This window comes from Siphateles boraxobius, unplaced genomic scaffold, assembly GCF_051911475.1.
Source record: "Siphateles boraxobius isolate OS27281-9 unplaced genomic scaffold, OSU_SipBor_1 18, whole genome shotgun sequence".
Lineage (NCBI taxonomy): Eukaryota > Metazoa > Chordata > Actinopteri > Cypriniformes > Leuciscidae > Siphateles > Siphateles boraxobius.
Genome location: NW_027508788.1, coordinates 3633711 through 3648476, shown reverse-complemented (window position 1 = coordinate 3648476; position 14766 = coordinate 3633711). Strand labels below are relative to the sequence as shown.

Below are 14766 nucleotides of genomic sequence, written 5' to 3'. Positions count from 1 at the left end.
TCATGTTTATACCGGTATTGTGGCTGTTATGTGCACTTTCACACGGTTGCTATTAATGTTACTTTGCACACTCTTCATATCACAATCGCAGAGATGACAGAAACTTTCATCTTACATCTGCAGTAAGGCTGTTTTTTTGACTTTTCAGTGTGGATGAGAAACTTTATGAAAAGGCAGTTTTCAAATGTATCCGGATTAATGTAGACGTAGCCTAAGCCTTTTATGTACTACAGCATTCATTCATTAATTCTCAAGTGAGAAATAGGCTGCATTATTAGTTTTGCATATGCTTAAACACACACATATTGGCTTTTTTAATATGTTGGTCTCTAGTTACCAAGCAGTAGAGGTTGTCTTGTTGTTGCAGTGGAAAGATATTATTACTGAGATGCAATGCTGATCCCTCCCTTTGTGTTTGGCATGATTCAAGGAGGACATGTTCCTGGAACAAGCTTCCTGTCATCTTATCATCAGAATTTGATCTTTGAGGCCAAGGTTAGGGCTTGAACAGCGTTCATATGAATGCGGGTAGCTCATATGTTTTAAGGGTAGCTAAGGGTTAGGGAATGTGTTTGGCCTATAATTGTTTGATAAGAATGTTGTTCCAGGCCCAACAAAAAATCTTGATCCAGGAACAATTTCTTCTTGGCTAAATCATGCTGTTTCTATGAACATGCAATGTCATGCATAATGCAGCAATGTTTAATTCTTTAGCAATGGTAGAGGAGATATCCATTTTATGCTCGTGTCCTCTGTTCATAATGGGTCTCGTAGTTCTTAGAAAGAGTGCTTATTTAACCAAGCAGTGAGGTGGAGAGGCCTTGGATTATGGTTTGATGTGGAAACGGCAGCACAAAGCTGTGATTATCCTCATGCTAGCGGCTGCTGAGGGATGCTTGGCTGAACCAGTGGCTGTAATGTGTTCAACGGCAGCTAAGCGTTTGCTTCATTTCTTTGCGCTATTACTGAAATCAATAGCCATCTTCCTCTTTGCTCCCTGTTTGTCTGCACTGTTGTGCCATTTTATCAGAGGCTCTGTCAGCAAGACTCTCAGAGGCAAAAAGGCTTCAGCCCTTGCTGCTGAAGAGCTGGGAGGACCTGCGGTCTTGAAAAGAAATACAGCCGTCGATCGATGGCTCTGTAATAGCATGTCTGCGGCATCAGCCGGGAGGATCCACACGGGGTGCCAATGCATTCAGCGCTGCCTGTCCTTGAGCGTTAGACCCTGTGTGAGCCAGCGTAGGTCCACCAAAAACTGAACCAATCACCTGTGCTGATATTAACCCTCCGTTCCCTGACCTGCAATACCTCTTTAGACCCTACAAATGCTGCCCAAAAAGTATAATGGCCTTTTATCGATTTACCTCCTCCTCTTTTCTCTCTCTTTCTCAAGATAGTGTGAAGCCATTTAAGAGTAAGTGTGTGTTGTAGAAGCACTGCCCTCCCGTAGAGATGGTCTCTAGGAGAGCGTATGCCAGCCCAGCCTGTTCTTGAAACCCAGCATTCACGCATAGCTAACACTAATCAGTCAGCGGTCCAGGGAGCAATGTTTACAGACAAGCCAGGCAGCAGCGGATGACAAGACGGCATGAATAACACATTGTGCTTGGATTCATCGCCCTCCCTCTGGAACAGCAGCTCATAGGAGCTCCAGAGATGGGTTTGGGGGAAGGAGAGGGATGCTGTGTTTCAACAACTGGAGCATCATGATTGAGGGTGGACTGGGAGTGTAGGTGGATGTGAACTAGTGGTATATTAGTTCTGCTGGTTCTCATACCACACACATCAGTCCTGCTGTCAGAGTAAATCTACCTTAATTTTCTTTCTCCCTTAATGCCAAAAGCGTGAGAAAACTGTACTTTGCATTGTGGCTCTTGCCTAACGTAGCAATCCCAACATCATGCCCATTAACATGGATTTGTATTTAATTTGTATGCCAGCCCATATATATATATATATATATATATATATATATATATATATATATATATATATATATATATATATATATAAACTATTACATACAAAAAATCACAACATAAATTCAAATAATGCATTAATATTTTGTATAAAGCTACACTTAATATCACAAAATATTAGAAATGAAAATATTTTACTTTTTAAAATTTTTGTCAGGTCTTAACCTTTTTCTTCACAAGTCTAAGAGAATTTAACAGACTTATGGGACTTTCAACTGGATTAATTTTTGCTTCTTACTGTATGTGTATTTATAAATTTGGAGAGTCTGGTCTATATTACTTTTTAGAATATTGGAAGGGTAGAGTACTGTAATCCTTGTGTACCTGTACAAACATTCAAATACACATCATTTTGATGGTGGATAAAAAGTTACTTTTCTTTTTCTTTCTTTTCAAAGCGTTAGAAATTTAAAATATGACAATTTTTGGTTGATATTTCCCTGAGCAAAAAAGTTTTTTTCTGTGCTTTTGCCATGTGAGTCAGACGGTAGAGGCAGGTATGTATTTCTCAAGGGTCAATGGATTTGACCTGTGTGGTTTAAAATTGTCCTCCCTCGCTGAACTGAACTCACCTTAGCTTTGTTTTTTTTTATAGAAAAAGCCACCCATCTAAGCCTGTGGCATCACAATGAGAGGCTTTCCACCGCTTTGCCGGTTTTACTTTGGAATTCTGTTTTTAATTCACTCCGTAATCTTCAGGCTTGACTGAAAATTACATTGTTCGGTTTTAACAGCCGTTGAATGGACACATTGAAAGACATTTGAAAGCACCTTGTCTGCCGAACACTGTCCCTGAGTTCTTTCCATTCCTCTGAGCGGGGAGTGAGTGAAAGGGGGAGAGCAAATTGTAAACACTTCACCCATCCCATCCCTTTGAATATTTATCAGAGTCATTTTTCTGGTCTTGATAAATTAATGTTTTGACAGCAAATCAAACACAGGTGATAACTCCCTGTCAAAATGTCTGAGCGTAAGGTTTGAATACCAAGCTTTTGCTGCTCAGACTACATTCCTGTTATACATTTGCATAATTTTGAAATCAAGGGAAACTTCGTATTCAAATTCTACCTCAGAAGTAGACAGCACAGCCTGTGTTAGATGGAAAATAATGATCGGCTTAAACGCATAAAGGGAAAGAAAGGAAGTGGCTCGTTTATCCACACAATTGTGGTGCATTAAAGTGAAAATGATTGAAATAAGAATCCGCTGCCAAGTGAAGCCTGAAGTGGGATCAGCCTGGAGAAGAAAAAAAAAAGTAACAGAAGACCATTAAATTTCATTAAATAATGTTATCTGTTTTCTCTAAAGGAAAATGGTGAGAGCTGTGACAAATAGAAGAAAAGACCCTATGATGAAGAAACCTTGGCAGAGGGCTTCTTTATTTTTGTTTAACCATCTCAAAGTGCCACATGGTTTATGATAAGGGCAGCTGTCTCCTCACCTATAGCCCCAGCCAGCAGGAAAAAGACAAGTCAGACTTAAATGATCTAATTACCCATCCTTTGGTTTGGTTTGTTTAAACTGTAGATTGAACACATGGATGTGCTTTAGATAAGATTATAATCGGAGAATGGATTTGCAGAAAATGTTAATTAGCTGTAATTTCTCCATATTTACAGAATATTTCTGTGAAAATAAGATGTGTTTTCCGTCTGACGTTGTTATGTATATTTCAGGAACTTCCCACAGGGGTATTGATGTTTAAGCATTATTTGAATCTTTACTACTGGTGCTTCCTCAGGCAATCATCACTATTTCTATTGCCCATACGTAAGGCTAAGGATCTGGGTTAGTACTATTATGTTAAATTGTTCATTATTATTAATCATTTAGCTTTTTTAATGCATTTTTTTTATTTTATATTTTATTTAATATGTATATAAATTATTTTTTTCATATTTTTAGTATTTAAATATAAAGTGTAATAAATATAAATGTATGTTCTTTTTTTTTTATTAATCAGAAATACTATTTTTGCCTGTTTGATAAAAAGGAGACTAAACAAATCCTGCAGACCACCCTGAACATTCCTAGCAACCCCAAAGATGTTAAAACTACTCAGAACATTTTTGCAACCACATAGCAACACCCTGGCAATCACCCACAGCTCCCTTTCATAGCAGAGAGTTTTTGCATGGGCAAGCACTCATATTTTCTTCTGAATATGTGTGAAAATATTTTGTCTTTTTTTTTTAAGTGTCTTCATAGCGAAATGTATTCCTGGGTGCGTTTTTCATGTGAATATTATCTGAGAGTGGATCAGTTTCATAAAAAACAGGATTGTTGTTTGGCTCTAAACAGACCTCTCCGTCTCTCTCCGAGACTCTCTAGAGCTGATGACTCTAATTGAATGATATGACTCACTGGGTTAATAGCGCGACTCAATGTTGACGCTGAAGAGCTGGAGCTGACAGAATGACGAATTATCTGAAATTATACTAGTTAATTTTCCTGAGTTAATGCAGTCTGATTGATCTGCCCTCTGTGTGCAGGAGAAAGAGATCCTTAACACCGCTGTGCTCACTGGGAAGACTGTTGCCATGCCAGTGAAGGTGGTCACCGTTGGAACCGAAGGTACTGTGACCGATGTGACCGAATCGGTGGAATGTCGCTCGACGGACGAGGACGTGGTTAAGGTGGGAATGGACATGCACAGGTCACTTACATGAACAGGTCACTTATATGAACAGGTCACTTACATGAAAAAAAACACATGTGTCGATGTGCGTTTCATCAGCTACTTTCTCCAGTTCACACTTACAAATAATTAGATTGACTAAAAGTATGCGTATTTGGCGTGCTGTCCGAGGGGAGGGCTCCGAGCTCAGAATTTGGCCTGAACCCAGAGTACTACCCCCATATCTCTGGTTAGGATAGTAACCAGGCGAGGAACATATATACTGTATTTAAATTAGTAATTAGTGAGACCTTGGTATGTGGTGTGATTTACTGTAAAGCACTTTTGTATTTTAGATGGTTTTTATCAAAAGACACAAGCTGAAAGAACCTGGCTGCAGACACACATGAGTATCATTTTGTAACCAGGATAACAAAAGAACTGTTAGAGGGCACACATAGTGTATTAAAACAGCTATATTAGATTTGATTTAAAGCATTATACATTCCACCGCTCTAAAGGAATGTCAATTGTCAGTTGTTAAGCCAGAGGCGGAAAATCAAAGGGATGTTAAATTCAAGCTTTTCTGAATAAGCTTGTGCCTTCCTCTTTCTGCCATTTGGGAAGAGAGAATTTTATGAGTGAGAAAATGACAATGTGTGTGGATTTACTCCCTCCGGGTTTAATTATCTGATGAGCACCCCACACTGAAACACTGACCTCTGGAGAGGAATCCTTCTCCTTCCCCTCCGTAGCTGAAACACACATACACACACGGGCACGGGTGCCCTGGATTCAGAGCATCTGAAGACACTTTGCCATTGTATATTTTACATGTTTTGTCACTGATAAAAACACCATGAATTGTAGTGTCAAAGGTCAAGTCACCTTTATTTATATAGGCCTAGTGCTTTATACAGTACAGATTGTTTCTAAGCAACTTTACAGCGATAATAGGAAAATGATTCAATGATGCAAACAGAGTTCATACAGTGCATGTACATCATGGTGAGTTGTTTAGCAATCATAAACTAAAAAACTTTGTCATTGTTCAATGGAGATGGCAAATGGCATCCACTTGTGTGACCCGTGCTGGCAAAATAAGTCAAAATGATGTATGATTTGTTGTAATCAGACAAAAATGAATGAGCTAGACCTGTTTGAAGTTGATAGAGTCAGTAAAGTCGATTTTGAGAAAAATCTAGTTCAAGTTTTCTGAAGGTTCCAAAACAAAATCACAGCAACTATACCTAAAAATCCCTGGTAATAACATCAAATTTGGCACACACCAAGTCAAAACCTATATCTATAGGAAAAACATATATTCAACTTTTTTCCCCCATGATATTACAATTGTTTGATTAACATTAAGGAAACAGACATCTGTACCACACAGATCTAGAATGTTACACATCAGATGTTTTTCCCCAAAAGTTTACCAAATGTTCACTTAACACATAAGAGATCATGTTTGCGTGAATACTCACCAAGACAGATATTTAGAAAAACTGTAATTCTGTGTATGTGTGTATATCGGGATCGCACTCCGTCTGAGATGCGTCAGTCGGCGCGAGTAAGATTTTGTTTACATCAGCATGAGTTTGAAAATCACATTTCATTGCCTCAGACTTGTGCCATCGAGAATTCACTATTAATATTAATAAAGTTTCAATACTGCACTTTAAAACGAGACCAAAATTGTGCTGAGTGAAAGCGCCAGTCGTCAAGAGACGAGCATTATTCATGGATAAAGGAAAGCATAAATTAGTATTACACTCGGTCATCACTTTTGGCCACATTCAACATGATATCACCATTTACTCACTTTTTATTAAAAAATATATATTTAATTTTTTGTTTTTCAAATCAATCAATTTTTAATTTTTTAACATTTAATTGAACCACAGTTCATTTGAATTAGACTTCATTTGAATGCATCTGATTATTATCTTTAATAATAAACGTACCTGTAAAATTACTGTGGAAATCATACTGTGAGTGACAAAAACAGCTATGTACCTTGTCGCAATTGGAAAAGCTACTACATTGTGTTCACCTTGCAGTGAATGTCGAGAGTTGCTCAAGATGCACTCTGCTAATTATTTCAGTCAGACATGGACGGGCAGAAAGGGACAGCGCTTGCGTCATTCAGCAAAGTCCAGTCTCTCTGTGTGCCTGTCTGAATGGGTCATTAAGTACCCAACTCAGTTCCCTGCGGGGATCTTGACGTCCTCTGTAAGTGTCCCTCTATTCAGCAGTCTTAATGTTCCTGATTAATGCCCTGCCATACCTGCTAGTTATGATGCTTACAGACACTCATGGGAAGGGCATGTTGCAGTGAAGTTAGACTGACCTCATGTACTCCACATACAGTCACCCTGTACACCCAAAGCTATGCCCTTTATGGGCCTCCAGAGCATATCGAAAGCTCTTTGGCTCTCAGGCTGTTGTGGGAGATTTACAATCTGTAAGTAAGGAAGTAAAGAATACAATTGTCGATGTAAAACTGCAAATTGTTCCATTATGTCATTTCTATCGGCAGATCCAGACAGTTTAACAGATTTAAAGGGTGTTTAACAGATATAATTGCTGTGGGAAATTATAGTGCTATTTAGGTTCACTGCAGTTGTTCATTATTATAAGCCTAGGCGTCATTACCATAGTTTTACCATACTGGATTTGGTCCCCCCTGTTTTAAGAAATAGCTCACAGCAGGGATACATTTAACATTGACAGGTGATGTCCATGATCCATGTGTTACATCCAAATTCCACCAGTGGCAGTTTAAGTTTACAAATTAAATATGTAAGTGCATTTGAGAACTTAAATTTGGTCACCAAGAATTGGCCCCTCACATCACGATGTAACTAAGTGTGCTATTAAATTTATTTATTTTAATTTTAATTTTAATATTATATTTTACTTTTGACTTGACATAGAAAATTATTCTCTACTGCTGACAAAGTTAAATGCAAAGAATATTTATTTTTCAGTACAGTAAAAGATCATCTGTGCACAATCTAATTATTGTACACTATCGTTCAAATGTCAAGGTTAATCTTTTATGTGACTTATGTGACATTTATTTTTGAAATAGTGTACAATTTAAAATAAAGGGTTTCTATATTAATATATTTTAAAATGTAATTTATTCTTGTGATGGCCACGCTGAATTTATAGCAGCCATTACTCAAGTCTTCAGTGTCACATGATCCTTCAGAAATCATTCTAATATGCTGATTTTTTTGCTCAAGGCACAAACATTCATCATCCTACTGTACATCTACATTCTATGGGATTTTGAAACCTGTTTATTCATTTTAGCTGACACTTGTGTTTAATTCCCTGTGTGGTCCACAACAGAAAAACTGTTAGAAAATTAGAAAGCAACTTTAATCGTGTAACTGGAACCATCCTAAACAACCATGTCATTTAAGTAATTTATGTATTTGCCATTTGTTATGTTAAATCCACCTTTCCACAATTCTGTCATAAAAGTCAATGCTATTTTGAGTTCACAGATATAATAATGTTGTAGCCATTGTCACAAAATGACTTATTTATTTCACAGGGTTCGGTGCACGCTGTATAATGGTTACTGAAAACTAAAGTTAAATAAATGCACCACTGACTTGATGTCACAAACTGAAAAGTAGTCTAAAACTTTAGTAGAAAGTGGTATTTCTTTGAGTTCAGATTTTCTGTTTGTCTATTCAAAAAGAGAAGTTGGAGTTTATATATTTATATATTTCCTGAGATACGCTGAGAAGTCCCCAAATGAGGACTTGATGAAAGCTTGGCTACTGATTGCTGCTGCTAAATAGCAGTCTGGTATTGAGATGTAACAAGTATGATGCTCTAGAAAATGGCACAACATTAGGGAAATCTTACAAACAACTGACACTCTTGTCATCTTGGATTTTGAGCTTATGGGCAGCTGCTCAAAAACCAAGCCATGCCATTGGTCCACTTCCACATCTGTTGTTATTAAAGAAGCCCTCAGGTTGATTGGATGAGAAACGATTTTCTCTGCCAGGTATCATAAGGATTGGTTAAGAGCAATAGATGTTCTACAAATGAATTACTTTGCTGCTGTAGAAAAACTTGACCACTCAGCTTTTTTCTGTCTTCTTCCATCTCTCCATCTGCTTAGCTCCTTTCAAAGCCTGAGAAATATAGACATCCAAACACTCTCATTATCAACGACAATGACTACCCACTGACTGTAGTCAGAAATAAATACTTGGACAGGCCAGTCAAAGCCTGTCCAATCTCTCATCTTCCTCATTAAAGTGCAGAATGAAAGCAAATAACAGCAGCACAAAACACACAAAGAAGGCCAGACTGTTTTTCACATATTGCGCTGATTAGCACAAGAAAATGCCTAATTTTTTCTTCGCTTTCAAAATTTGAAATGGTCGCCAGGAAATTGGAGCGAAAAGTAGGCTGATACCTTGGCCAGTGCTGCAATTTTCTTTAATTTAGTGCTGCTTTGAATACAGTGTTGCTTGAATGCTTTGTTTGTCTGCTGTCTGATTTATATTCCTCCTTCTCAGGTGTCCGAAAGGTGTGATTATGTGTACGTCAACGGCAAGGAGACGCATGGGAGAGTGCGGATGATGGTGAACTTCACCTACAGTTACCTCAGCGCTCAGCTGGAGGTGAGCGTGTGGACGCCTCGACTCCCCCTGCAGATTGAGATGTCTGATCCAGAACTCAGCCAAATCAGGGGCTGGAGAGTTCCTTTAAATGATGCCAACCAGAGGTTAGTGACGTTTATGGCCGCATTTACACTGCAGGTCCTGATGCCCAATTCCGATTTGTTGACTATATTTTATTGACGACCAGTTTACATCATCTTTTAAAAGTGACCCATATCTGATGTCTGCATTTACACTATAGACTTAGCGAAAGAACCCTAGGTAGACATACTGACACAGAAAAGCTAGGGCGGAAAGGAAGTAAAAAACGGCACAATTTGCAATGGACGCCAACAAAATGATAATACAAGCTTTTGAGAGTCGTGTAATTGCGGTCGGTGTCCACCTGAGATGACGTCATTCACCACCGTCGTTTTTTCAGTAGCGTTCGACTCGCATTGGAGGAAATATACGATCCGTCCCTCGCTTTACGTATCCCGAAGCGTTCCCAGGCCAATGTGGAGATGTAATCTCTCCACCCAGTCCTCGGTCTTCCCCGAGGCCTCCTTCCAGCTGGACGTACCTGAAACACCTCCCTAGGGAGCCACCCAGGGGGCATCCTTACCAGATGCACGAACCACCTCAACTGGCTCATGTCGACACAAAGAAGCAGCGGCTCTTTAGAACTCCCTCAAGTTCCAATTCATATTAGATTTATTTCCTCGTATAAATGAAGCCTGAAACTGATCTGAGAATATCTGAATCCAAGTGCTTTTTTCCAGCTTACACGTTTGTGTGTCATATCCGATCTGTGCCACTTGGGAGGAAAAAAATCGCAATTGGTTCACTTGAACAATGTAATGTAAAAGCGTCCTTTGTTTCAAGGAATCACATTTTCCTTTTATATTTTGAGATTGTACTATTGAAGCATATATATTGTAGTTTCCAAAACCCTCTCCAGAACTTTCTGATTAAACAGTTGAATTTATTTGAACACATGAATGTATGGCTGCCTACATTTACACCTCAGTGACAGTCGATGCTAATATTTCTAATACCTTGCTAATACGAATACCATAATATAGCCTAAAGTTGACAGTAAAGTGTGGAAAAGTCTGCCCTGCATTATTTATTTTTTGTAGCTCCTTCAGCTCTAAATTTCTATCCTGAAGTGTATTTTTAAATGGCTCTTTTAATTCAGAGATTATTATATAACTTCTATAAATTATAATTGAAATGAAAAGAGCCTGGAAACTACATTCTATCAAGTTTTATAATCTTTAACTGAGCAGAAAACATCCTGCACAACCCACACATGTTATGCAATATGGTTCTGTTGGTAATTTGAAAACTTAATTATTTTTTACATTTACTTTAAGAAATCTCTCAATATTGCACAGCACCAATAATGTTCCAGCTCACCTGCCCCGTCTCTATCAACCCTCCCCTCAGCTGTTTTCATGCTCTGTTGTTTTTTGGTAACACCAGACGTGAAGCGGAGCTTCCTCCGGAACGCATGATGGAGGTGCAGGGAGGATGCGGACGCTGACTTTTTAATTACCACAGGGTTGTCTTCAGGCACACCTGCCTCTGACACACTTGCATCAGACAATATGCAGGTTAATGTTGCCGTACGCTATGGATATCCACAAGATCATTTTAAATTACTTTTCCACCAGAAACAATCCTGCAGGATTGACTCATGCATGAAAAGTGAGAAGAGGATGACGGAAGACAGATGGAATGAGCAGTAGAAAACTTGAGGCATTGATGAGTCTGAGGAATAAGAGTGGCTATAAGTTGTTTGGTTGTCATCAGTAATGTGTGGTGGTCAGGAATTGAATCTGGATTGCATACTGATCGCTTTTCCATGTTTTCATTACGAAGATACAAATGTATTCTCTGACCAAACCTCCTCTTGAACCAGTCCATCGGGAATTTCATCATTCTGAGCTTTCTCTATAACAAAAATGGCTTTTTGAGTGAATTGAGAAAGTTTAGCACTCATAAATATTTCTTACTGGCCATGAAACTGTATTTTACAATATTTTTATTAAAAATATATATTTTTGTCCTTGTGACAGAATTTTTCTTGCATATTAGCAAAATCCTTTAAGTCAAGTTCACTCGGCGGCTATCTTCATAACGCCCCTGGGCAGCTCTTTCCTATGCAAGAAAAATAGACATGCAATAGACATGCAAATCCAGCCCCTATCTACTTGAACGAGGACAGACTCGCAACATAATTTTCAACTTGGCATCGATGGTTCCATGAAGAACCTTTAACATTCATAGAACCTTTCCATTCAACAAAATTTTCTTTATAGTGGAATAAGGTTCTTTAGAATTTTAAAATGTTCTTTTTAAGAACTTTTTACTTAAGTTCTTTGGGGAACCGAAAATGGTGGTTCTATTGCATCACTGCGAAAACCCTTTTTGGAAACTTTATTTTTAAGAGTGAAGTCGCAGGCTCAGACGCCACAGCCGCGGATCGTTGGCTGAACATCTGATTCATAAGGCACATAAAATGGGAAACACTTCAGGAATTTTGAAGTAGTCATCTGATTGGTTGAATTCTCCAGGATTTCCGGGAGACGTGTTTGTTGCATTCTTTAACGGTCCACCTGGAAACAAAGCCGTCTGTAACGCAGTTCAGATGTTATGGGAAGGAGGCGGGAACCGGCGAACAATCAAATTAATAACAAAATAAAACAAATACAAAAACGAAGTAAAAGACAGCAGTCCCTCACAGTCGACTGCCTCCACACATAAGAAAACAAAACATCAAATAAAATCCTGGCCTCTCTCGATCTCCACTTTCGTCGCTCCTCCTTTTATGCTTCCGCTCCTCAATGAGAGATACGAGACCGGTGCGTCGCGCAGGTGTCGCTCATCAGTAATCATGGCACCGGCCTTTCGAAACTGTGATTTGTTGCTTTATATGTCAGTCAGACGTCCTCTTGGGTGCTCCTTGGCCAATGAAAGCTGCAATATCCAGACCTTCTGCCATCAGTCTTAAGTCTGGCTACGTGAGACTACTCCAAATCAAAAACAAAAAAAAATTCCTTGATGATATTTTGAGGAAAATGTTTGTTTTTGTGTTGTTGTTTTTTTTACAGTGAAAGTCAATAGGATACAGTGTTGTTTTGGACTTTCAAAATAACTTAATTTATGTTCCACAGAATAAAGCAAGTCATGCTGGTTTAGAATGACATGAGGGAATAAATTATGAAGAATCTTCATTTATTGGTGAGCTGTCCCTTTAAAACAATGGCCAGCTGGTGAGTTGTATTCATCAAAAAGCCCATATTTACTCACATTCGTGTTGAACATTTGGCACCCTGGCTGTATCATATGTGCCCTTGGTTCGAGGTCATGTCTGTCTCAGGTAGCATTTTGATTACCTCTGTGAGAACGGTAGACATGCGGTTTTGTTGTAAGACTGGAGCTCATTACTTCTGAGACCTCCTGTGACCTGACATTCCTCAGCTGAGTGCCGCCTGCCCTGTTTATACACCTGTGTTCTGTAAATGTCATACTGTTTCTACCATTGGTCAGGCGTCTTTGCGTAAATGTCTAAAGGAGCGTGGCCTCCCCACCGGTCAGAGCCACTGTGTTAACCTGCCACTGCTGTTGTTGTGGTTTTTTTTGGATGGTTTTGACTCATTAAAAATAATGGAACAGTCAGAGCTGCCCGCCATTCACCTGGACTGGACTTTTTGTGTGAGGAGAGGAAATGCTTTAATGTAATGTGAATAGGGTTTATGTTTACAGCCTTTTAAAGGAACTCTCCCCTTTCCAAGAGGTTGAGCATCACTGCTGTACACACAGACATGCACACACACACACACACACACACACGTTGGGTTTCCATGTTTTATAGGGACTTTCCATAGACATGCACCGAAATTAGAATTCTGGGTCGAAACCGAAAGTTCGGGATGCACTTGGTTGAAAACCGAAAATAAAGAATTAATTAATAATCAATTAAATAATCAAATTATTTAATAATGAACACTCAAATAGTTAAAACTGATTTGAACAAACATGTAAATTGCACATCAAGCAGGTTTTATATAAACTTTTTTTATAACAGAATTGTTTCTACTCCAGTTTGTTTGGTGAAATAGAAACATTTAAATGACAATAAAATGAAATGACTTGTTTTCATGACAAATTTTGGCCATTCAAACACATTAAATAATGAAGACCACTAAAAGGTTAAGTGAAAATATAATGAATGTGTAATACAGTGCATATATTTACCAAAATACTCTTCTCTAGAGTTATTTGAGTTTATGGACATTGAAAAGCTTGTTTTGAGGTAAATGTAAACTTAAGTAAATATCAAAATTTAATATTTTTTGTAAATTTAAATATATGTTATGTTTCTTTTTATATATGAACATTTTTTACTTTTTATTTTTATGAATTTTAAATGAGTTCATTGTACTAGAATTGAAGATGTAACACTTAATATTGGTTACTGTCTTTACTACAGGTCTGGAGAGGATGATGGGGATGAAGGAGCCAAGAAGGACCGAAGCTGTGGTCCACAGTACCAGAGCACCACCGTCCGTGTCCTCACACACTTTGAGGCCGAGCCAGAGGAGTGGCAGGGCCAGTCAGACTTCCTCTTGGGGAGTGATTGGCAGGTGGACGTGACAGAGCTGGTGAGGGACTCATTAAGGGTGGGGGATGAACACGTGGCCAAGCTGTCAGAGGAACAGGTCCTGATCGGTCTGAACACTGGTACCACCAAAGTTCAGGTGAGAGACAGGAAGAAAATATGTGTGATCTTATCTCTAAAAGAGTACCATCATGAACTATGAAACGAAACCTACACTGTACAAAAAAGGATGTCTGTGAAAGTAGTTGTATGCATTGCTAAAATAATCCAATAATCTTTGGATTTTCAGCATTATTAAAATTTGATCCATGATTCATTAGTTATAGCGTATTATGTAATTTCCTAAACACACCATGACCAGAGCTGATCATGTTGGAGGAACAAAACTGACAGTTACAGCTGACTAAGCCGCAGTTCCTTTGTGTTTATACTGCATGAATAAAATCTGAGGACGTTCTTGTTTTCATTGGAAAAGCCAGGCTGTCATTTGTCAATCTCTCCATACGGATGAGAGGTGAATCAGTCCAAGTTATGATGTGACACGTGTACGCTGTCAGACAAGAAATAGACAGCATCTCTCACTCTGTCACAGCCTGTGTGCTGTCTTATCTACACATCTCACAGCTCCTATCGCAAACTATAATCTCCTTTAAAGGGGTGGTTGATTGCGACTTCACTTTTTTAATTTTAAATAGTGTGTAATGTTGCTGTTGGTGCATGAACAGTATCTGCAAAGTTGCTGCGCTGAAAGTTTAACGTAAGCAGAGATATCGTCTTTTAAAAATCAGGAACTTTAATGCCTACAAAAACGACTCGAATGGGACTACATCGAGATACTCCCGGGTTTTATACGTAACTAACCCATAAATTTAAATCAACCCTCCCTCCGGAATATGCAAA

The 14766-nt window shown here is 38.6% G+C and overlaps 1 protein-coding gene across 2 annotated transcripts in view; it reads left to right on the top strand.

Annotated features, from left to right (window-relative positions):
- LOC143740816 (transmembrane protein 132C) overlaps positions 1 to 14766 on the top strand; it is a 173967-nt gene that overhangs the window by 148553 nt on the left and 10648 nt on the right. For both annotated transcript variants that reach the window (XM_077232880.1, XM_077232881.1), the window contains 3 exons: positions 4472 to 4615; positions 9153 to 9361; positions 13738 to 14005. In XM_077232880.1, the coding sequence (XP_077088995.1) occupies positions 4472 to 4615; positions 9153 to 9361; positions 13738 to 14005 (621 nt within the window). The remainder of the gene's footprint in view (positions 1 to 4471; positions 4616 to 9152; positions 9362 to 13737; positions 14006 to 14766) is intronic.